The sequence below is a fragment of the Cynoglossus semilaevis genome, chromosome 1 (genome assembly GCF_000523025.1).
Source record: "Cynoglossus semilaevis isolate Cse_v1.0 chromosome 1, Cse_v1.0, whole genome shotgun sequence".
In the NCBI taxonomy this organism is placed as follows: Eukaryota; Metazoa; Chordata; class Actinopteri; order Pleuronectiformes; family Cynoglossidae; genus Cynoglossus; species Cynoglossus semilaevis.
The window spans coordinates 16,081,887-16,105,551 of NC_024307.1; the positions used below are offsets into that span (position 1 = coordinate 16,081,887).

A 23,665-nucleotide genomic window follows, 5' to 3' on the forward strand; every position below is an offset into this window, starting at 1 on the left:
GTAAGAAGCTGGAAATTCTAAAATGTATAAAACACTAATGATAATTTTCTGCGATCAATATTTATCATTAGAAATACAGTAAAACGTACCTGGAAATGTAATATAATTTTTTAGTGTTTAGCCCTATTTCTGGCATTTTTATTAATCCTGCAGTACTGTAAAAAGTTAAGATATAACCTAAAAATGAATCCTCTCAGTCACCTAACCTTAATTTTTGTGTACTTCATATTTCCGGCCAAAATCCAGTACATTTTAATTTTACTCCAGTCAGTGTTGAGTCATTTACAAACAAATTTTCCACAGGCTTGCAACCAATCTGCCATCACATCCGCCTACATCGTCACAGCGCCGCCTTCAGCATAAAAAGCCTCACGTCCGTGTAGAACAAGAATAGTTGGTAACCACACCGATAGAGAAACCGTGAGCCGTTAGCTTAGCCTGGTTCTGGCGTTTTCCGCCCAAACTTCCTGAAATACAGCATAAAACTCACATTCAACATAGTGACGGGTCACAAGACATAGAACGGAAAGCGGGTTCTGAAGCGAAGACACCGGTTTTGTCCCAAACTCGGCGCCGACGTAGTTTTAGCTCGAGGCTAACTACGCTAACGGAGTAGAAGAAAAGGGCCGTCAGCACGGAGTTGACCTCGGTCTGATATTTTTCTTCAACGGGTAGCGTCTCTTCATTCTGGCATATTTTGGGTTTCCTTAATCGGGACACGTTTAATTGAACCACACGACATCACAGAGAACGGAATGGCACTAAAAAGGATTCACAAGGTAAGTAAGATGAATTTTAAAAGGCATCGTCGTGAGAGCCTTAGCGCGCAGCGTTAGCCACCCACACTTTTAGCACGGTTAGCATTGTGCTGTAATATACTGTGTGAAAACATGGCGCTGAAACCTGTTCAGTCAAATGTGTGCGTGTGACAGTTTATAACCAGCACCAGGTTGTGTAAACAGGTGTCGCGTTGTTCACGTTTGCCAGATACCACTTTTAATTTCGGTTTCTCGGTGTAGTTGAGATTTACGAATAGATGGGAAAGACTGTAGAAGCACTGACTTTTCTTAAAGTATTTGGTAAATTATACAGTAATTTGTCTTCACTTTTAGAATTTTGACGTTTTATATGTATATGAATTCTTGATGTCAGAAGTCACAGTTCAAGCCTTGTTAAAAACGGATACTTTCAGTTTTTATGTCTAAATTTCCTCAAATATTTGACTGGGCAGAAACAAACTACATTTTGTATATATTTTTGATATGCTTAGTTTCCAGTTACAGTTGGTAAATAAAGAAGGAAGTAATTAGTTTGATCCGTTCTAATAAGTGTGACCTTTGGGAGTAAAATCTGACAAGTCATAGAACTGTTTGATTCTTTGGCAACTGTTTGATCAGAAAACAGCAGCAAAGTTCTGCTTAAGGTTAAGTTTGAAGATGGTCTCCAAATTCTGATTTTTTTTTTAGAATTAAAACTTGTGAGTTAAGGTGGACTATTTAAAAAAAGATATCCCTTTGATCCAAATCTACTCCTCAAGAGAGTGTGACATTAATTTTTCCACACTTTTTTTGTTTTTACTGCCCATCACCTCTCAGCTGTCAGTAGTCTGACTCCCAGTGACGAAACAGAGCTGTTGCACAACTCCTTTTGCATAAATTAATGTCTGAAGTTGCCACCTAGACTTTTGTAAGAGAGGATTTAATGAAGTGTCCCCAATTGACATGTTTTTACACAAAACATGGGTTGAGTTCATTTTCAGGGGAGCAAAGATTACCTACCGATCTTTTCAACTGATTTATGATAGTTTCCTTCATTGCCTGAAATGTCACTAATTGCGTTCTTGTGTAATGACAATTAAACAGTGATACAGCGATAGGAGAAAAAGCTCAATACAAAGCATTCTGACTATTGACAGACACATGACATACTTGTTGTATTTTAAATTCCGATATTTCAATGTTTTCTCATTTCAAAATGTAGCTAGATGCTGTCTGGAGTCCTGTCAAACAGACTTGTCTCATTAGTGTTTTAGGTCAGTGTTTTGTTGTAATGCTCACGTCCTCATTTGAAAATAATTTGTTCCACAGAAAGAGAGTAGTTAGTGTCAGTATAAGGTGGTTAGTACAGGTGTAAAAAGTCAAACAGGTGTTTGTTCTCAAATATTTTCTAAAGTTTTCAGTTGTTAAATACTTGACATGCAATCTTGCGAATACCCATGAGTCATGGGACTCTTTAAATCAGTGTACGCCATCACATCTGTGTTTCATGATGCATTTCCCTGGTATGTGGCTGTAACCTATCTGTTCTGAACACATCACAGGGTGTGTGTGCTCTGAGTTTGGCAGTAGACTCGGGAACCATGAAAGCGCTTTAAGAGTTGATGTTTCTTCACTCGACTGTTTACTAGAACCTTCCTCTGAGGAAGTGGCAGGTTTACTTGTAAAAGAAGGTCAGGGTGGGGCAGCAGCTTCTACCTCACTCTCTCTAAAATAGCAGTAGACCTAAAAATAACAGCATCAGTGTGTGTGTGTGTGTGTGTGTGTGTGTGTGTGGGTACACCCAGGTTTCGTCTTGCTTTAACTGTAGAGAGAAGATAGTCCATGGCTGCTCCCTCACTGTAGACGGGGTGCAGACAAGTTTGGTTGTGAGGGTGGGAGATAACGACGGCAGCATCAACGTGGGGGGAGGTGATTGTGAAATAAAGGAAGTATACGACCTGTCACGTGGCATTTTTTTGTTTTGTTTTTTTCAGCCTGCTGGTTATTAGTCCTAGAATTAATACTTGTCTAACATACTAGTTCACTAAACATCTTTTCATTACAGGAACTTAATGATCTGTCCCGTGACCCTCCATCACAGTGCTCAGCCGGCCCAGTCGGTGATGACAGTAAGTGTCCCAGACATATCATTGAAGTTTGTCTGCTCGCTGCTCAGTTTATCATATGAATCCAGAGAATTCTTCATACACGACTATGAGAAGCAGCTCTTTAGTTTCCAGCTCATTCTGCAGGTTATTCCCATCAGAGATGACTTTTTTTGACAGTAGTGGCTGGGTTGTAAAGGAAATGGACTTGGATGTGAAAGGTTCAGTGGTATGCTGTGTCACAATGACAAGTAGTTCACTTTCCACTGTTTAAAGACCCCCCAATCACCTCCGTTATGATAAGGTCAGGCAGCAATTCCAAATAAATGTCATTTTCTCTTTACTGGTAATTAACACATCAAAGACTCTAATAGGCTGCAGTTTGTCAGAATGATCACAACATAATAAAAATGGTATGTCAAGTGACCCACCTGTTGTGTAATAATGTATTGCCTCTTCTTGATATTGACTGACAAACACTTTGGTTTGTCCATGTCATGTTGTAATAGTTCGTAGGCTAAAGTCACTGTCCTCTGTTTTTGAACACATGTACAGAAGTGACCACAAATGACTTGAGTTCCTTTTTACAGGTTAAAATAATTTCACTCTTATATATTTATATAAACAATCTTTATGATATTTGTTAAATATAATCTATAACCCTGGTCTAATACCAGTCTAGACCCAAGTTCACAGGCACCAATGTCAAGTTCATCTCTCTAGGAGGCCACATATTTTACAAGCTTGGATTCCAGTCAGTTCACATACCGGCAACATGTTTTTCACAGACGTTTGTTTTCTCTTCTCTACAGTGTTTCACTGGCAGGCCACCATCATGGGCCCTGTAAGTGTGGATTTTATATTTAATGAATGTGTTTAAACTGAAATGACATTAAATTACCAGCGTTTGACTTTTAGATTGCTGTTAATTTCATCTTGTTTTTCTTCAGAATGACAGTCCATATCAGGGAGGTGTTTTCTTTTTGACTATTCATTTTCCAACAGACTATCCCTTCAAACCTCCCAAGGTCAGACACAAGTGTAAAACATTGATTACATATAACACTGTCTCCAAATATTAGAACAATTCAAAGTGACCTCTGTCTTACTTTCACAGGTGGCGTTCACAACAAAAATTTACCATCCAAACATTAACAGTAACGGCAGTATCTGTTTGGACATTCTCAGATCTCAGTGGTCTCCAGCACTTACTATTTCTAAAGGTAGGGATGATTGAAAGACACATAGGTTTGCTTAAATACTGGAGTTATTACTGTTATTGTTAAAGCTTAAATTTAAAATACATGAACTTGTAAAAATGTTACTGTGGCTGCTCATGTGGACTGGCAGCTTTCTTTGTCATTAATTTAAACAAAACACTTATCCTTTATATCTATATGTTGACGTAATTGTTTATAACTGTTAGTTATACATATGTTTTTGGTTTATTTAATATCGTGATTTAAGATTATTTATTTTTTAAATGTGTGAGGGATGTTTTTGGCCATATTGCTTCTGTGTTATCTAATGTTTCATTGATCTGAGGAATACTTCACAAATTCTGGTTAAGAGATGTTTTGTCATATGGATTTGTTAAAAAAAAAAAGAAAATTGTAGAATGTAAATTTAATTGTTTTTTTTTTTTTTCTTCCCTCATCTCAGTTCTACTCTCCATTTGCTCACTCTTATGTGACCCAAACCCCGACGACCCACTAGTGCCAGAGATTGCACGAATCTACAAAACAGATGGTCAGAAGTAAGTGTTATCTGTGTGAGGCTGTCGTCCCAGCAGCTCCTAGAATAGAGAAGTCATGATGTACATGTTTTTCTGCTTCCTTGTTTTGAATGAGAACATTCTAGTTCAGGATAATTGGGTTGTGCAACAGTCATCAAGTGCAGTATGTGACCTGGTTTCACTCTGTCAGGTACAATAAACTAGCTCAGGAGTGGACGGCAAAGTATGCCATGCTTTAGGGTAAGCCCAGGAGTCTCTGCTGCATCTTGGCAGGTGTGATGGGAGTGGCTGTTTGATTTTTGTTGTTGTCGTTGTTGTCATGGGCCGTCATGCTTCTGTCACTCATGTCACCAGAGTCTTAAAATCTCTGACAGACCAATAACCACATCTCTGAACTGTGCAGGTCATAGTTGAAGACATGGAGATGTACTGATACGTTTCCTTGCAGTTCCAAACATCTGAGTATTTTTACTGATAGCTAGTTGCTCTTTGGGCCCAGGTTTGTAATGCTGATATATGAAATTTGTGAAACTTTGAGAGCCATAGAAACAACTTGTCAAAATAAACTTCTTGAAAGAATAATTTAAGTAAAAGTTTGTTGAAAACCTAAAACTTTTGTTTCCCTTCTTAAACTAAACTTTTTTATATTAAATCATAGGAAAATATGGAAACCATACCCATGGTTCCCTTTTATTTCCCTCTATATTGCTAGAAAAATGAAATTTAGTGCAGCACTACCTGTGGCTATAAATGTAAATGCAACTTGTAACAATGTAACACATCTCAGTAACTGTCACCAGAGAAAAGGAGGAAATGACTCCATACTGGAATATTCCAGGTTAATGTTTTTTCTCTGTTGTTGCGACTGTTCAGTTTAAAATATTTGACCAGAGTTAACAGATGCATGTCAGATCAGCTACTACATCCAGCATGAAGACATTGAAAAACTGCTGTGTAAAGACTGTGCAACAGTGGGTTCTTTCCTTCACTAATCAGATGTGTTTTTGTTATTCATTTTTGTTTTAACCTTGACTGTATTATGATGATATTGAATGATAATTTTAAAGCAACATTCTTCGGTGCATGGTTGACAATTATTTCTGATAAATTCAACTGGTAAAAATGACCTGGATGACCTAGTCATTACTCATAAACCTGATTGACAGTTGTTTTAATGTTAATTTCTACATTTTCTCTCCCTGTCTCTGCAGATACACCAAAACAGCAAAAGAATGGACAATAAAATACGCAATGTGATGTAATTGTTTTGGGGGGAGGACTGGTAGATGTCGCTGATAACAACTTAAACTCCAGGATTTTTTTTCCCTGCTTTTTTTTTGTTTGTTTGTTTTTGTTTTTTTTGTTAATCAGATAATTTTATCCTTTCTGCCTCTTGATTTTTTTTTATTTTTTTTTTCTTCTCTCCACCTACGTGCTCATAAGAAGATGGTGTAGGACACTCACTTTGTTCCTGTCACTTTTGAAAAGACAAATCATCATGGTTCTGAGCACTTGATCTGAGCATGTACCACTTGAGAATATGTTTTTCAGTCCAGGTTTAGGTCATTGTTGGTCCATTACCTCTACACACACTTGGTAGAATTTGATTCCTCTGAGTCTCCTGAACAGAACTTTAGTATGTGATATTGCAGGCTGGCTCAGCTCGATTCATTGGATACTAGTTTTGGTAAATTCTGCCTTTAAAAGTTTCCGATTAACAAGAATCAGCCTGAACGCAGTATAATCTGGAAACCCTTTAAACAGGTTTGGGGGGTTGGATTCTCTCCTGAACTGCAGTGATGTCACATTTTCTTCTGATCTTATTCTGCTCTTAAAGTGTGTGTACAGGAAAGCACAATGGTATCTATGTTGAGGAAAGCAAAATATAAATAAGTTTAATGTTGTATTTTATGCATGTTTAATAAAGGTAGGCTGTTTGTCTGTTTCTGACATGTCACGTGGCCTGTGAGGCTGAGCAGGTGAAGAAGTTTTTGTTGCCCTCAGAGTCTTTTTGGTTTCTCTGGTTTTTAGACGTCACTAGAAAGGCCCATCATTTTATGCCCACTTGAACACTGTCTTCTTGTAGCCCTGACATTGACGCAAAAGCTCTAATGGTTGATACTCAACTTGTGGCCCTGTTTACTTTGAGTTTTCCCTTCAATAAAGTTACTTAAACTATAAATGTTTGTCTTCTTGTGTGCTTTATCTATTTGTCCCTTTTACCTGATGGTTTTATAAAACTTAGTTTTTCTGTTTGTTAAAAAAATGATTTGTTTTAAGATACAGTTTAAATGGTCACATTAAATATTTTCATTCCTTCTTAAAGTCTACTAAAGACATTTAAAGCAAGGTAAAGTTTTGCGTTTGCCGCTTTACACTAGTTGCTGTCGCCCTCTTGTGGTCATCTATTTCTCCTGCAGGCTGGGCTTTTAGGGGGCTCGAAAGTGGCGTTTAAATCGCTGTAGCTCTAGACACGTGACTTGTGAATCACATGATAAGTAAAAGAGGAAGTGCGTTCAGTTCACTCACACGGGAAGGTCGACCTCTTGATTCTGTCTCTGGATGATCGTTAGGTCTCATCATGATCACACCGAACCGTGAATCATGACTCGGTGTAGAATCGTCTCCGTGGTTTTTACGCTGTGGTGTTTGTGTGACTCGGTTTTCGGCGGCTCTTTACTTCAGCACACCTCAGTCAGTCTGGACGGTAAATGGATCGTATCGAACTCTAACGGTTCACTGACTTTCACCGCTGAAGTTCCCGGCTGTGTTCACACTGACCTGTACAGACACGGGCTCATACAGGTAGAGTCGCCATCACTACCGGAATGAACTGGATTGGATGTCTGATGGAAAACTGCATTTTATTTCTCTGGCTTCAGACCACAGATGACTTTTAAATCCACCTGTCTTTGTTCAAAACGCTGTAACACCAACACGACTCGAAATTTAAGTTTATAAAAAATCAGTGCACTGTCAAATATTTAAGGGGTTGAGGTCTCCCCGTGTGTGTCGCTCTTCTCCCTCCTACAGTTCCAAACATGCAGCGTTAGTGATAATGACTGTAGGTGTGAATCTTAGTGTGAATAGTTGTTGTGTCTCTATATATGATATTGTGCAGTATTTCCTGTACTAATACCAGTGTTTTCCAAATGATCTGTTGTGACACACATCTGATGCTGACGTCTGAAAAGAGAAAATATTGTAGTATAAGTGTGTTGTCTGTGTACTCCTCAGGATCCATACTTCAGGTTCAATGATTTGTCTCATGGGTGGATTTCTCTGGACAACTGGACGTACACAACAACCCTCAGCGTGACGTCAGAGTTCAGGTCAGCGTGATGATGTTTGTCCTTCTGTCTAAAGCATTGTTCCACTCCTGGTCCTGGTTCTGATCTGTGGCCGATTTGAACAGAACCAAGCAGGAAGTCCTCCTGGTCTTTGACGGCGTGGACACCGTCTCATCGGTTTGGCTCAATGGGGTCAATGTGGGCGACACGGACAACATGTTTCGCAGATATGTACGTTCACTGAGCAAACAGCTAACACGTTAGCCTAACAAACAGGGTTGTTTTTTAGTACAATGTGCTCTTTTTGCAGGGTTTTTCTGTCAAAGACCATCTGAAGGATGGAGACAATGTCCTGAAAGTCAGTTTCCTGTCTCCTGTCCTTTACGCTGCTGAGCGCAGGAGACATTCTTCCTACAGAGTTCCTCCTGAATGTCCTCCAGATGTTCAGAAGGGAGTTTGTCACGTGAACTTCATCAGGAAAGTAAGTCCATCTGTAAAGGAGCTCATCTTTGAGACAGGATTCTGAAGCTGAATAATCATGGCTAAACGTTCCTGAATATGAAGAATGATATGGTTCTTACTTTGGTTCTTTTGTAAGAACAGAGGGCGCTGTTGTACTTAACTGTACAACAGCGCCCTCTGTAGCAATTTGTTTCTGTTTCTCTTTAAAACAAACAAAGATTCTGTAACATATGAAGTGCATCATAGCTTGGGGGATTTTTTTTTCTTTTACAAGTTTTCTCTTTGAGTTGAATTAAACATCCCGTCTGTGTTGTTCCAGGCTCAGTGCTCCTTCAGCTGGGACTGGGGGCCTTCGTTTCCCACCATGGGGCTGTGGAAAGAGGTCCGACTGGAGGCCTTCGATGTCCTGCAGCTCCTCCAGGTTTCAGCTGTGCCTTCATACAGTAGGTTCATTACTACAGTCAGAGACGTCAAGCCGTTGCCAGGCAAAGTTGGGACAAAATATAGTGAATTAAGAAGAGACTCTTAGATCTTAAGTTGTTTTAAAACGTTTAGTGAAAAAAGAGAACTAAGAAAATTGAAACCATGAATAATCTTCATCATCATCATGTCTTTGTGTTGTGTTTTTAAAATAATCAAATTCATTCATTCACCTAAAGTTGATGTCTTTCCGGACATTGAATCTTTCTAATAGATAAACAGCAGAGCTTCAGTGATATTTCTGCCTCTCTGTGATTGGTTCCTCCTCAGATTCCAGTCTCTCTCAGTGGAGCGTTCAGGTGGAGCTCTTTGTCGACGCAGTTCAGTTAACAAATTGTCAAATTACGGTCTCGGTGCCGGAGCTGGACTCGGAGCAGACATTTCACACACAGTTTGTCCCTGGAAAGACCAAAAACGTGTTTGTCTTAAACATAGAAAAGGTACAAAAAAAAGGAAGAAGTTGACGTCTGTGTCAAACAGCTGTGTTTTTGCTGCTCTTTGCTGAACTTTTCCTTCTTCTCTCAGAGCGACCAGGTGAAGCTGTGGTGGCCTCACACTCATGGACGTCAACCTTTTTACGTGCTGTCAGTCAGAGGGCTTCAGGACAAACTTCTCCTCCTGGACACACGGTCAAAGGTCAGAGTTAAAACAACAAACTCTCTGCATCCATGTTTTTATTAGTGAAGTAATTCCATGAGTTATACTGGGTTTTTCACAGCCTTGTTATCAATATCTGTGCTGCAGGTTTATTTCCGTACAGTGGAACTGGTCCAGGAGCCGATCCCCGGCTCTCCAGGTCTCAGCTTTTATTTCCGTATCAACAACAAACCAATTTTCCTCAAAGGCTCCAACTGGATCCCGGCTCACTCCTTCCAGAACCAGGTCTCTCCTGCTCTGTGAGTCTGTCGATCTGTTGTTTTCAAACTCTGTACGGTGAGGAGAAGAGTCTGACTTTCTCATTTGTTCTCCAGTGTGAGGAACCTGCTGCAGTCGGCAGTGGACGTGAACATGAACGCACTGAGGGTGTGGGGAGGTGGAGTTTATGAGCAGGACCTGTTCTACAGCGTCTGTGATGAACTGGGGATCATGGTACTGATGAATTAAGTCGTACGTTTATGAAATTAAAATCGAAATGTTTCGAGAAAAAAAGTTTTAACATTTAGATGTGTATCCACTTATTTCATAACTTGAGTATAATTTAATGAGACTCTCCATGTTTCTCACTGTGACACATGTAAGCCTAACGTGTGGGTTTTTCGTCTTAAAACATCTGTGACACATGTAAGCCTAACGTGTGGTTTTTTTGTCTTACAACATCAAACTTACAAACAACATTAAACTTTCAACTTAAATCTCATAACGTTATGACTTTATTCTCAGAAATGAACGGCTTTTTTTTCTCGAAACCTAATGACTTTTTTCCTATAAATTATGTTGTTTTTATTGTAGCTTTTTGAACTTATTCTCATTAATTTACTAATGACTTTTTTCCTATAAATTATGTTTTTATTGTAGCTTTTTGAACATGTTCTCACTAATTTATCTTAAATAATCATTCGTAATTTTTTTTTTTTTTATGCTCTGTGGCCCTTATACGCCATCGTAGTTTTTCAACATGCTTTAACGTCCATCCACAGGCGACAGACAGGAAGTAAAGTAGACACAGGTGTGGACATATTTTTACTGAACTGATGCTTCTGAACCTAATATTTAAGAAAATAATTTGCTAACTTCTCTTCGTAAATTTTATTCTAGAATTTTCACGACATGTCTATATATCAATATAGTCCTTATCATTTTTTTGCTAGTGGTCCTTGACTGTGCTGATAGTCTTCATGTCCAACTCAGATCTGGCAGGACTTCATGTTTGCCTGTGCCATGTACCCAACGGAGGAGGACTTCATAGAGACAGTGAGAGAAGAAGTGGTTCAGACGGTGCGTGAAGTGTTGACCTGCTGCTGCTGACTGATGGATGTTCTGGGCTGCTCAGGTTATCTAAGTGTTCCTCATTGACCAGGTTACTCGTCTCAAGTCTCACCCTTCCATAATCATCTGGAGTGGAAACAATGAAAACGAAGCAGCTCTGGCCACGGACTGGTTTGATATCCCGGTCTCTGAGAGGCCCGTTTACCTCAAAGACTATGTGACGCTGTATGTGAACAACATCAGGAAGATCGTTCAGATGGTGAGTCACTGGTGTAAATTAAGTGTTTTGTGGCTTTTCTTAGCTTAGCTTACTCCTATACAGAAGTCCACAGAGAAAAGCATTTATTTTACATCACAGCCAACAGTAGGTGTCACTTCAGCTCTGGATGTTAAACTAAAGACAAACACTATTGACATCGGTACTGCAGGATGAACCTTGTCTAAATTTCATTTTCTGTCAAAAGAGCCCATGTCATAGCATAGCATATTTAGCTCTGTCACCGCCTCGTACAGCCACATCTGTTTCCACTGTTTCTTATGTATTGATGTATTCTTTCCTAGGAGGACCAGAGTCGTCCCTTTCTGGTCTCCAGTCCCACCAATGGGGCGGAGTCAGAGCAGGAAGGATGGGTGGCAGCAGATCCTTACGACACTCACTACGGAGACACTCACTTCTACAGCTACCTCTCCGACTGCTGGGACTGGACCACGTTCCCTCGAACACGCTTTGCCTCTGAGTACGGCTTCCAGTCCTGGCCGTCCTTCTCCACTCTGCAGCCCGTAAGGAGACAAAATATTTCATCTGTGTCGTCTAAGTACTGTGTACTGTGTGTACTTATGTGGAACAGGGGATGATTCCATACTAGATTCATTGGAGCTTGAATATAAACAACATGGAATGAAGCTCAAAAGAGACTAAGGCAGAAAATTAACCAGAACACGTTACAATGAAAAAAGTACAACAAAGTTTACATATTGAAGCAGAAGATAACAGCTGCAGCTCTACAGTTGAACACACGTGTGACATGTGACAGTTTTCTTGCGATGTCCCAGGTGTCGGTAGCGGACGACTGGAGCTACAACAGTGACTTTGTTTCCCACCGTCAGCATCATCAGGACGGGAACCAGCAGATGTTAGAACAAGCTGCGTTACACTTTCACCTGCCGAACTCCACTGATCCACTGAAGAGATTCACAGACACCATCTACATCACACAGGTGAGGGGGAGCACATTTATGCTGACAGTTAAAGGGAGTGTGCTGAAAAAAAACAACAAAGATCAACTGCATTTATTTTCACACACAATGATGTTTCCTGTTTGCAGGTGATGCAGGCTCAGTGTATAAAAACACAGACTGAATTCTATCGACGCAGTCAGACCGAGATCATTGAGGGCAAAGGTCAAACCATGGGAGCTCTGTACTGGCAGCTGAATGACATCTGGCAGGCCCCCTCCTGGTCATCCATCGGTACAGTATCGTCTTCTGTTGGTCATTATTCCGTTGTTGTTGCTGTGAAGATGGAGAACTGTTGGAGATGATTTGTGTTTCTCTGCTCAGAGTTTGGTGGAAAGTGGAAAATGCTTCATTACTTTGCTCAGAACTTCTTCGCTGCCGTCCTTCCTGTTGCGTTTGAAGCTGCAGACACACTGTGGGTCTATGCTGTCTCAGACCTGAGTCAGGACCTGAAGCTCACAGCTGTGGTTGGTTTTCATTACAAATCACTTCTGATGTAGAAATGACTCATAACAAATACATTCATGAACACACGCAAACAGGTCTTTGCTTTCGACCACTAGGTGGCAGTTTACTCCTGGGCTCAGTTCGATCCTGTTTGCTCACTAAAGTCAGATGCACTCCTGGTCCCTGGGGGCAGCGCTGTGGTCATTTTCAAACAGCCTGTCGCCGCCCTGCTGGCAGGATGTGGAGGCTGCACCAGGGCCACATGCTTCCTGACATTCCACCTGGAGGACAGTAGTGGGCAGCAGGGTCCCACTAACCACCACTTCCTCTGCTCCCCCAAAGACGCTGCAGGACTCCAGAGACCAAACATCACAGTAAGTCTCTTTGGTGGAAAAGTCATTCCTGACATTTATTCCTCCTCAGCATCTTATATCTGGAGGTTTTCAGCTGCTTCCATGGGCAGATGAGAACGGACTGTTTCAATTATTTTCTTTTTTAGTCTGGCTGCTGATTGGTTGATCTTGTTAGCTGTAAAACCAAACGCCTCTGAAACAGCGTTACTGTCCCTGCAGGCTAAGGTGCAGCAGAGCGACGCCTCCATCACCGTCAGCCTCCACACTGACTCCGTGGCTCCCTTTGTTTGGCTCGACGTTGGAAACATCCCCGGACGGTTCAGCTGCAACGGTTTCTTGATGGTTTCTAGAAACATGACAGTCAGGTTTGAAGCGTGGCGTCCGACCAGCGCCACAGAAGTGTCCAAATCACTGACGGTCTTGTCTTTAACTGACGTTTACTGAAAACAGGAATAATGACATTTATACAGCAGGTCCAGGTCATTAGCTGAACAAACAGAAAGTGGACAAGGGTCAACTCTTCGTTGGTCTTGTATTATATACGACAAGGGTCAACTCTTCGTTGGTCTTGATTATGTACCGAGAAAAAGAAGAAGAAGAAGAAGAAGAAGAAGTGTTTTCATTTGTGGAGTCTCAGTTGTCAGAATTGAACAAAGCTGCTGGGTGAGTTGTTCAACATCAGCCTGGTTCTTTCAGACATCTGATAATGATGACAACCTGGTTCTTTCAGACATCTGATAATGACGACAGAAATACTGTTATTTAATAATAATAAAGAAAAAACCCTATCATTTTATTATTATATTATTATATATATGTTTTTGAATTTTTGCACACTTTTTCCAGAATAATGACTTTGATAATGGACGTAATGAATGTAATTCTTAATGAAAAAAATATGTCCATGTTATTGTTAAATCCAATGCTTTTTACAGAAATCATTAAAGCTACGTTGATTGAACTTTGAAGAAATCTGTATCAGTAAAATACAGAGGATTTAAGAAAAGTCATTGAAGTCATTAAATGATCAGTCATTCAGTCATTGGTGGGTGATACTGAGATTATTTTGTCTAATGTGTTGAGGATGTGTTCGATGCTGATGTTATTGTTATATGTTTGTCTTCACTGTACATTTCCAATCTCTGCTTTTTGACCTGATTAATACTTGATCGTTCAGACGTGTCCCCTCCAGTCAACATAAAGTACGTAGACTATAGTCCCCCGTCTCCAGGTCCATCATCAGTGACTGTGTCAGCACTTCCTGATAAAGCAGACCTGTCAACAGGGGTTATTGGAAATGTTCCTTTTGTTCCTCTCAGTTTCAGCTGTTCAGGTTTGTATCAGCCGATGTAATAAGCTCAACATTCCTCACTGATCTAACTGACTGACAGCTGATCTTCTGTACAACCTCCAGAGCAAAGTGTTGACTGACTTTTACAGCCAGAATAAATAAAACTAAACTCAGTGTTTATGTAGTGTCTGACAACTTTTCTACTTTTTTCGAATTTTTTTATTTATGTCTTATTTTATGGACCTAACTAGTGTCTGACAACTTTTCTACTTTTTTTTTGTTAAATATCAACAAGATATTTTTTTAATTTATTTCTTATTTTATGGACCTAAGAACTCAAACAGATCCTGAATGAGGATTCAGGTCCAGATGGTTCAGTGTGGGCTCAGACCCAGGTTGAAGGGTCATCAATGTCTCTGTACAGAGTAGAGACTGTGATTGGCATCTTTACCACTAGGTGTTGCTAAATCCTTAAGAGCGTACCGATAGAATCCAGAGCATCTATGTGCGAGTTCAGGTTTAGTTTCTAGGTCTAAGAGTGTTTGTCAGAGTTGTTGGCCCCCCTGATTGTACCCCGGTCCCTCCCCCAGAGAGAGGTCTGAACACGAGTGGTTTAGGTGGAAAACGTGAGTTTGGATAATGCTTTTGAATGATGAATGCTCTTAGTTGTGCAACGTGGTGAGAGAGAGAGAGGGAGAGAGAGAGAGACATGCTGTAGCCGAGTCACAATAGAAAGCTTTGAAGCAGCGTGTATGCAGGCGGTTATTTTCCCTCTCCGTGTGTGTGTGTGTGTGAACTTTGAACCAGAGGGGGGAGAGAGAGGACTGCAGCCACAGGAAGGAGAGTTTGAATAAAGGAGCAGGACTGAGGACCGGTGTCTCTGTGCCATGGACCTGATCCTGCACCGACAACAACAACAACACACTCCACACACTCTCACCGGCTCCAACTGAAGCCTCACCACCGGAGCCGTTTACCAATTTATATATACTTTTTTAAAACTTTTTTTCTTGAATTATTTTGTATTGAATCCGCGGAAACATAGTCCAGACCTCAGCAACCTAGAGATGTTCCTGCGGAGATGTTCCCCCTGGTGCCTCCTGGTTCTCCTCTCCACTCTGCTCCAGGGCGCAGGCTGCACCAACACCAACAGCAGCCACGGAGACGTTTTCCTGGAGAATATTTTGAAATTTTACGGGGAAAATTCCTTCATTTCCACGGCTGATCTGGAGAACCTGCTGCTGGTGATCTCAAAGAGGAGGTCGGAGTCCGTGAGTGAAGAGAACCCTCTGGCTGACCAAGAGGTGACCACTGCTTAGTACTTCTTTCTTTCTTCCTTCTTTCCTTCCTTCCTTCCTTCCTTCCTTCCTTCCTTCTTTCCTTCGTTCCTTCCTTCCTTCCTTTCTTTCTTCCTTTCTTTCTTTCTTTCTTTCTTCCTTCCTTCCTTCCTTTCTTTCTTCCTTTCTTTCTTTCTTTCTTTCTTCCCCACCCTTCATTCCTTCCTTCCACCCTTCCTTCCTTCCATCCTTCCTTCCTTCCTTCCTTCCTTCCTTCCACCCTTCCTTCCTTTCTCCCTCCCTTCCTCCCTTCCTTCCTTCCTTCCTTCCTTCCTTCCTTCCTTCCTTCCTTCCTTCCTTTCTTTCTATTACGAAGCTGTCCAATCACAGTCTTTGTCTGTACCTAATCTGTCGACGCCTCTCAGACGTGTCATGACGTAGGAAGTGTAATTTACTTGTTGATTGTTAAAAAACACCTGATTAAAGTCATCATTTACTCTTATATATAAATATATGTATGTCTTTGGACGGAATGTTGGACGTTTTCTCCAGCAGTTTGAAGCAGTGTAATAGATCAGTGTTTCCCAAAGACTGGGTTGCGACCCTCCGGTGGTTCGCAAGAGATTTTTTTTTTTTTTTTTGGGTCGTCTTGCATCAGGTTTTCTAGGACGAATAATGTCTTATTAACTTCGGTCGCGAGTTACTCAGTTGTGACTTTTAAAATCTGGGTCCCCAGAAAGAAAGTTTGGGAAACACTGTAATAGATGAACTTTATCATGTAACTGATGGTTAGAACTAGTTCTGTTCAATAGTAATTCATAATCAGTATGAATGGTTAATAATGATCACAGCTGATAGTAATTCATAATGATAATAGTGTTATTAATAGGTAATAACGACCAATACTAGTTAATAGTGTTATTATACTGTTACATCATATGTAACCTCAGTGACGGGGGTTATTGATGGTTACTATCAATAATGATTAGTAATGGTTAATGATTTTCTCTGTATTGTGTTAATTCTCTCTCTCTCTCTGGTCCTCAGTGTCTCTCGGCCGAGCAGATTCTGTCCCACTTTGGCTTCAGTAATGTGAGTCAGCTGACTGTGGGACATCTGGGGAGTATCTGTCCTGCCGTGTTGACCCAGGTGCTGCTGCCCTCCTGCCCCTACACACCACCAACCCCCCCGCTCTCTATTGACAACTCTGGTGAGTTGCTTCATCACAACGGCTGCACGGTGCTGTTTCCCTGGTTTTATATGTGGAGGCCATCCCCCAACCCACAACACCTCCGGACCCCCTCCTTTTGTCTCCTCGTCCTCTTCTTTCACCCAAATAATTCACAGTTCATGGTCGGTGTTTGTTTCCCCGAGTCAAGTCGAGTCGACTGTGCAGAAGTTTTTTTACCCACAGACACAAACTGATTTTCTCCGTGTCCGCTTCAGCTTCCATTTGACATTTTCTCTGGATTTAGTGACGTTTCAGACCCAGTTGAGGACTCGGTGCCTAGAAACACATCAGGTGATGTTCAGTTCAAGAACAGCGCCCCCATTGGTCCACAGTGTTGACTGTGGGGTTTGCAGGGTTTTTCTGGCCCATGGCCGAGTGACATTTGGCCTAAAGAGCTGCGTCTTTGTGTTAATCCTCACACAACAAGCTCACAAACAGACAAAACGGATTCAATCTCCGATTGGATTGGTGGAGAGATAGAGGAGAGAGGGAAACATGATTCATTTCTGTGTGGTCTATGTTCATAGAGTGATGGGCTGTGGGTGTAGACCTGAGGTCTGAGGAGGTCTAATGATCACAGCACTGACTCTGCTGAGGCTCTGATAGAAACACAGTGTGTGTCAGACTTTGCTTTGTGTCACCCAGTCATCAGGATCACGGTATCTGCTCACAGCATGTCGATACTACACAGTGAGCTCACAAACAGACAAAACGGATTCAACTACACAGTTGTAATCTGCTGCAGCACTGATCAAAGGGAAAGTTGATGATTGAATTATGAGCGGTTAGCACATCGTGGGCTAAGATTTACAAACCAACAGCTCGCGCGTGCATTTGAGCTTTTGTTGTGTTTGTGTGATCGTTGTGTTGCTTTGTTCCACGTGTGACGACAACTGTAGTTGTACAGTACAACAGATTGATGTTTCCATCTTTTAATCTGAGTCCATAACAATACCCACAGTGGTTACACAGTGGTTTACAGCTGGTGTCAGGGAACCAAGATCAGGAGGTTGGATTGTGAAGCACAATGTTGACCAAACACAATAACCTCAGCCTTTTTGGCATCAAAATGAATGCCAACTGGGGCTGGAAAAGGACACATTTGAATGTCCTGGTGGAAGAGAGTAGTAGAACGACACTATCTGTGTGCTGTGATGATAAATCACTGTTTTTTTCTCTATGGACTTTGGTGCAGGATTTAACTGATTGCGAGGTTAAACAAACCTCCTAAAGTCTGTCCCGTGGAACGGTGAAGCAGTGCACATACTACTTTACACTCAGGTCATACACGTATACTCATATTTAATGTTTTAATTCAACTGCTCAACCACGGTCTCCCTGTTCTTCTCTGACAGTGTGGGGTTATGGCTTTCTGGCCGTCACCATCATCAACCTGGCGGCTCTGCTGGGCCTTCTACTGATCCCCTTCACCAAAAAGTCTTATTTCCCCAAAGTCCTGACCTACTTTATTGGCCTGGCCATCGGAACACTCTTCTCCAACGCCGTGCTTCAGCTTATACCAGAGGTGCGTCAGAGATGAGAGATTTAATCAGACAGATGAAGCACAGTATTGTGTTCTGCACTCAAAGGTTTTTTTTTTATTCCACCGTCAGGCTCTGGGATTCGACCCCAAATCTGACAACTATGTGCACAATGCAGTTGGGATATTTGGAGGTTTTTACATCCTCTACTTTGTGGAGAAGGTTCTGAAACTGGCTTTGCGCATGGACCATGAGGTAGTATCCTGGAGACGTGAAGTCATCCGTATACTTGTAGTAGATTGCTTAATAATGATCAGTTTATGACATTCTTATCAAACAGCAGCTGATAATCAGTCCTGGTGTTCTCACTGCCACACTGCTGCCCTTTACAACAGTCAATAAAAAGTTTTTATTTAGGTTTTAATATTTCACACCGGGGCCAAAGTCACAACGAAAAGCAAAACATTTCACACTTGGAGCAGGTTGGTGACAGTGTATTATGTCCCTGTCTGTCCCTGTCTGTCCCTGTCCCTGTCTGTCTGTCTGCCTTCACAGCATGGCCACAGTCACTTTATTCCTGGAGAGACGCCTCAGGAGAATGGAGACGCCGTGGAGGGAAAAGGGACGGTTTATTTGAACAGCATTAGCACCATCACCTCAGACAAGAGCACGCTGAGCCTGGACACCAACCTGACGACGTCTCAGGTACCGAACACTCTCTGAGTTTTAACTGTAGAGCTTTTACTGATCAGACAATAAATGATGATGTCTGATACAAAAGTCCTTCAGAAGCTCAGCCAGGCCAGACCTTCAGCCTGTGAATTGTTATGTAGTGAAATGTCTTGATTTTTGAGATTAGGCTTGAGTGTTTATCTTAGCACCTGGACCATAAACCAGTGACTTTGCCTGAGTGATTAAGGTGTGACTGACACACACCAGAGATTAGAGCTTCTCTCAATCATTAACCTTTAAATTAAATAAACAGAATAGTGTAAAAATGGAGGAGTCTCCATGGCCTAGAAGGGACTGAAATGATGACGTAAGGACGGGGCAGGTAGACAGAGGACGGGATTGTCCCATTCCAGGACAAAGACTCCTTGTTTGGCTCAATCCGAACTGCAGTGGCTGTGTTTATGTCCACTCACTCTCTGGTTTCATTCACAACACTCGGCCCTTAGGTTTGTTTTGTTTCTGCTGCTGATGGAAATGACTTTCTGTATTCCTCACATATCTGTCACTCCCGATGGACTGATTCAGTGTTGTTAGTATTTTAGTCATAGTCATTGTCATTCACAACAATCAAGTATTAAAAGGGCTTATGTTGTATAAATGCGATACTAGGATGTGACAGTCAACATTTGGAGCCTGTATGTAGTTGACAGAAGCTGCTGGTCCGCTGCTAACACCTGCGGTCTCTCTGTGTCAGTGGGGACTGAAAACAGATTTCTAACTCAGTGGTCCTGAGTGATGCAGGCAGAGATAGGTTAATGAAGCTATAGAAAACTGCTGACTCGGTGCGCGTGCTTTGTCATTTGCCGATCCTCAGGATGTCCAGATGTCCACTGTGTCCTGTCACTGGCTGCGTGGGAAGAATGTTGCCAACATCAAGACCATTGCCTGGATGATAACACTGAGTGACGCTGTACACAACTTCATAGACGGCCTGGCCATCGGTGCCTCGTTCACTGTGTCCATACTGGCAGGATTCAGTACTTCCATTGCAATCATGTGTGAGGAGTTTCCACATGAGTTGGGTGAGTGTGTTGTAAAATGTGCCAAATTACGGCCTCTGGTGTTCAGGAGACGGCACTGCGATACACATTTTTAGTTACTGTATTACTCAATAGTACATCTGGTCGGTTGCAGTAGTTCCACACTCGTAGCATGTATATGACTGAATACAAGTTTCTACTCACAATAATAGACAGTAAAGGCTCTGTCCTCTCTGATTAGTTATTAGAAGGAGCCCACACTTCCTGATCGTACAGCTCACTTTCAGACTGTCTCTAGTCATCATTGCTGCTTCGTCCTCTTCCTGCTGCAGGTGACTTTGTGATCCTCTTGAACTCCGGTATGAGCATTCCACAGGCCATCTTCTTCAACCTGCTGTCGGCGGTGTCCTGTTACATCGGCCTGGTCTTTGGAATTCTGTTGGGAAGTGCATTTGCCCCTAATGCAATCTTTGCCATCGCAGGAGGAATGTTCCTGTACATTGCACTGGCAGATATGGTGAGGGACCAGAAGACAATTGTCCTTATGTGTTGGATATAAGTTGTGTAAATGATGTGTGTGTGTGTGTGTGATTTTTGTTCCCTAGTTTCCAGAGATGGAAAGCATAAGTCGGGAACAAAAACGAAACTCTTCCAAGATCATCTTCTTCCTGATTCAGAACGCTGGCCTGCTAAGCGGGTTCTTCATCATCCTCATGATCACCATGTTTGCTGGAAGCATCAACCTGGGCTAACACGGAGCCGCACAGGGACTCATCCAGGAAAATTAAATTTGAAAAACGTTTTACGCTGCTTAGGAAGTCTGAACAGGAAACATGAATGTAACAGGAATTTTTGTACAAAAATTAAGGTATTGAAGTTAAAAAAAAATCTATTTTATTTTATTTTTGACTATCAGTATAGTGTGAAGTTACCTCCATGAAATGGAGAAATCTTTTATAATCATTTCTGTATGCAATCTAGAAAAATTGTTATAAAGGGAACAATAAATTATTTTTCCAGACTTAACATAAGGCTATTGGTGTCTTACATTTGTTGTAGGGTCTCTGTGTGCACCCGTACTGTAAACTTTCATCAGCTCTTATTATTCTTAGGTTATATAGGTGGAATATTTAATTTGTATGTAAATTGAGTTCACTTTTATAGCTTATCACACATTATTTTAAAAAGTGTTTCATATTATCAAGAGGTAAGTTTAGAGTCCATGAGTTAGGTATGAGAAAATTCAAATAACCATATGCTAGAATGTTTGTTCTTTCTAAAAAAAAAAAAAAGCACCCAGCCCTCCGTTCTAACCTACAGGTAGTAGAAACAGCTTGAATTATTGGTATATGAATTACCTTCATTTACAAAAGTGTAAGTAATGAACTATCTTGTAGTTTAACTGACCTCATCATTGACTAAAATCTCGGCCTGTTTAGTTGAAGACAAGGCTGACATACTGGCAGGAAGCCCAGTGTTTGGGAGTCACTGGTCTAGACTGACTCCTATATGGGATAGGGTGAGCAGCGCGTAACTTCCAAGCATATAAACACAGCACCTGACACTAGTGGCCGATAACTGGCTGACAGGACTTGACTCCATTTTGAGGTCAAACAGATCATAAAAACATGTCGTTGCACATATTTGTAAAATGTAATTAATTCCTGCCAAGGGAATTAGTTAACAAAACAAATAACTTGGCAGCAGTAAAGTCACTGTTTATGTTCAATAGACGACTGCTTTATCGTTTTGCCGAGTGTCTGTGAACGCAGCAAGTTTTCTGCACATTGTACTTTGGCCGGAATATTGACAACATGAAGACAAATTAAAGTATCCCGTGGACATCAGAGACGTTCGGTTCTATTCTCTTAATGTTCTTCCTCTGAGCTGAATGTTAAACGATTCTATACAAACCGTCTAAATGCAGCTAACTAAACAGCGTTATAACTGAAGCATTTGTTTCCTTCTCTTCACTAAAGACAAGCAGACAAGTGTACTGAGGTTTGTTTTACGTCATATTCTCTTACGGGGGAAATTCCATGGCAATGGCTTTAACACCACGTTTTGCATGTTATGTTCCTGAGCTGTAGCCTTCAGACGGACTTTTATACAGTCACCTGACGATGATAAATCAGAGTAATGGCTGTTTCTAATTTATGGTTATCTTTATCCTGAATAGGGATGCTACTACAACAAGTTTAGACAAAAAATAAAACACAATCTTAGGCTTGCGGTGCATGCAACGTCACGTTCTTAGTTTTTAGCTAAACATCGTACATCATATCATAACATTTAACATTCCAACATTTTGTTTGTCATCTGTCTGACATCTAAAGACACAAAGGGAAAAAAAATCTGAATTTTTAGAATATTAGACTAAAAGAAAAGAGATTTGATTTAAAATCTTATTTTACACTTAATTTGAATTAAATTGATTTTTTTAAAGTAATTTGGGTCGATAACACAAGTACAATGTCAGAATTGTTTTCTTTACAAATGGGGAAAGTCTTTAAGATACATATGTTTATCTGAATGCTGACGTCGGTACTTTGCTAACCTTTGTATTTTCCTGTGTTACCTTTATCCCACCAGCTTTCGATCAACTCCTGTTCATTGGCTAACTACATGTAATATTGGCTAATATTTACATGGACTTTTAAACCATGTTAAACAGTATTTTTTCAAAAGGTATGTGTGTACCAGGGGCATTTTAACTGTCTTTAACTGAATGTCATTTTTAAAGTGTGTTTTTCTCTTTAACACCACAGCAGAGCTGAACCATGAGGACTGTCCAGGTCAGAAAGTACCAATGTGAAGACGAAGAGAGAGTAAAGGAAATCTTCACTTTAGGGATGAGCGAGCACGTGCCTGCCTTATTTAGGTTTGTCCTCAAACAGCCGCTGAGCCAGGTGGTGTTTATGTGTACATTCTGTGCTCTTTTGACCATCTCTAAGTCATTTCTGCTACCTTTCGTGGTAGTCACCCTGATGGTGGCTGGGGTTCGGATGACTGCTGTTTACATGAGCAACCAGAACATCAAAACCTGCCTCAGGCGAGACCTGAATGACATCACTGAGAACTACATGAAGCAGACGGGTGCTTGTTTCTGGGTGGCTGAAACTGACGGCCGTGTTGTGGCAACAGTGGCGTGCCGGCCCAATAAGGCACAGCCTGGCTGTCTGGAACTGAAGCGTGTGTCGGTACTATGGAGTCACCGCAGGATGGGCATTGCTAAGGCTCTTATTCGGACAGTGGTAGATTTTACACGTGACAGAGGCTACGCTGCAGTCATCCTGCAAACAGCGGTGATTCAAACTGATGCTCACAGGCTGTATGAGGCCATGGGCTTTCAGAAGATAAGAGAGGTATTTCTACCTGAAACTATAACCAGAATTATAAACTTCACTTTGTTTGAGTACAGACTGGATTTACAGAGATAGAGTAGAAGAGAATGACAATATTTTAAGACAAATGAAATCATGCCTCAAGAATCCAAAGAAAATGAATAAATGACATTTTTCATTTTTTTTAGTGTCTGGTTTGTTTTTGCTTTTTCAGGAGTATGAAAGTATGAAAGTAAGACATATCAAAATACTAAAAGGAAAATAATGTATTGGTCTAGTTACATTCCTGTATGTTGTATTGATACATTCTCATTAATTAATTCACCTTTACTCATTTCCCAAGGCAATACACTATTACGACACAGAAGCTTAGCTACACAGAAATATTTTTTAAAAATCACTAAAATATCTTCACATCCACTTGCTTTGAAGTTCTTCAGCTATATTTGTTTCTGCTTCTTTCTTTACAGCTTGTTTGCAAAATATAAAAAGAGTGTGCTGATATTTGTGGTATGATAATGCACAAATATACATTGA

The 23,665-nt window shown here is 41.0% G+C and overlaps 4 protein-coding genes across 5 annotated transcripts; all 4 read left to right on the forward strand.

Moving 5' to 3' along the window:
* The first annotated feature begins 369 nt into the window (after positions 1–369).
* On the forward strand, positions 370–6,780 carry LOC103381447 (ubiquitin-conjugating enzyme E2 D2). The gene is made up of 7 exons (XM_008313790.3): positions 370–779; positions 2,824–2,887; positions 3,676–3,707; positions 3,814–3,891; positions 3,981–4,086; positions 4,526–4,619; positions 5,810–6,780. The coding sequence occupies exons 1-7, from the start codon at positions 756–758 to the stop codon at positions 5,853–5,855; spliced, it is 444 nt and encodes a 147-aa protein (XP_008312012.1). The 5' UTR covers positions 370–755; the 3' UTR covers positions 5,856–6,780.
* A 297-nt stretch (positions 6,781–7,077) lies between these two features.
* Positions 7,078–13,248, forward strand: manba (mannosidase, beta A, lysosomal). Its single transcript, XM_008313773.3, has 17 exons — positions 7,078–7,403; positions 7,836–7,930; positions 8,014–8,119; positions 8,199–8,369; positions 8,670–8,793; positions 9,101–9,270; positions 9,356–9,466; positions 9,575–9,726; positions 9,802–9,919; positions 10,679–10,762; positions 10,845–11,015; positions 11,318–11,536; positions 11,810–11,974; positions 12,082–12,226; positions 12,317–12,459; positions 12,556–12,813; positions 13,012–13,248. Exons 1-17 carry the CDS (start codon positions 7,203–7,205, stop codon positions 13,234–13,236), a joined length of 2,658 nt encoding a protein of 885 aa, XP_008311995.1. The 5' UTR covers positions 7,078–7,202; the 3' UTR covers positions 13,237–13,248.
* A 1,556-nt stretch (positions 13,249–14,804) lies between these two features.
* On the forward strand, positions 14,805–20,810 carry slc39a8 (solute carrier family 39 member 8). Its single transcript, XM_008313760.3, has 8 exons — positions 14,805–15,387; positions 16,408–16,570; positions 17,947–18,116; positions 18,205–18,327; positions 18,628–18,777; positions 19,619–19,826; positions 20,117–20,301; positions 20,390–20,810. The coding sequence occupies exons 1-8, from the start codon at positions 15,151–15,153 to the stop codon at positions 20,534–20,536; spliced, it is 1,383 nt and encodes a 460-aa protein (XP_008311982.1). The 5' UTR covers positions 14,805–15,150; the 3' UTR covers positions 20,537–20,810.
* A 739-nt stretch (positions 20,811–21,549) lies between these two features.
* LOC103381421 (probable N-acetyltransferase CML1) lies at positions 21,550–23,311 on the forward strand. Of its 2 annotated transcripts, none has more exons than XM_008313748.3 (3): positions 21,550–21,592; positions 21,694–21,785; positions 22,553–23,311. In XM_008313748.3, exon 3 carries the CDS (start codon positions 22,565–22,567, stop codon positions 23,222–23,224), a length of 660 nt encoding a protein of 219 aa, XP_008311970.1. In that variant the 5' UTR covers positions 21,550–21,592; positions 21,694–21,785; positions 22,553–22,564; the 3' UTR covers positions 23,225–23,311. The 2 variants fall into 2 exon arrangements, with proteins under 2 accessions (XP_008311970.1, XP_024912016.1); XM_025056248.1 differs by lacking the exon at positions 21,550–21,592 and adding an exon at positions 22,377–22,472 and having other exon boundaries at positions 21,610–21,785.
* The last annotated feature ends 354 nt before the right edge of the window (positions 23,312–23,665 follow it).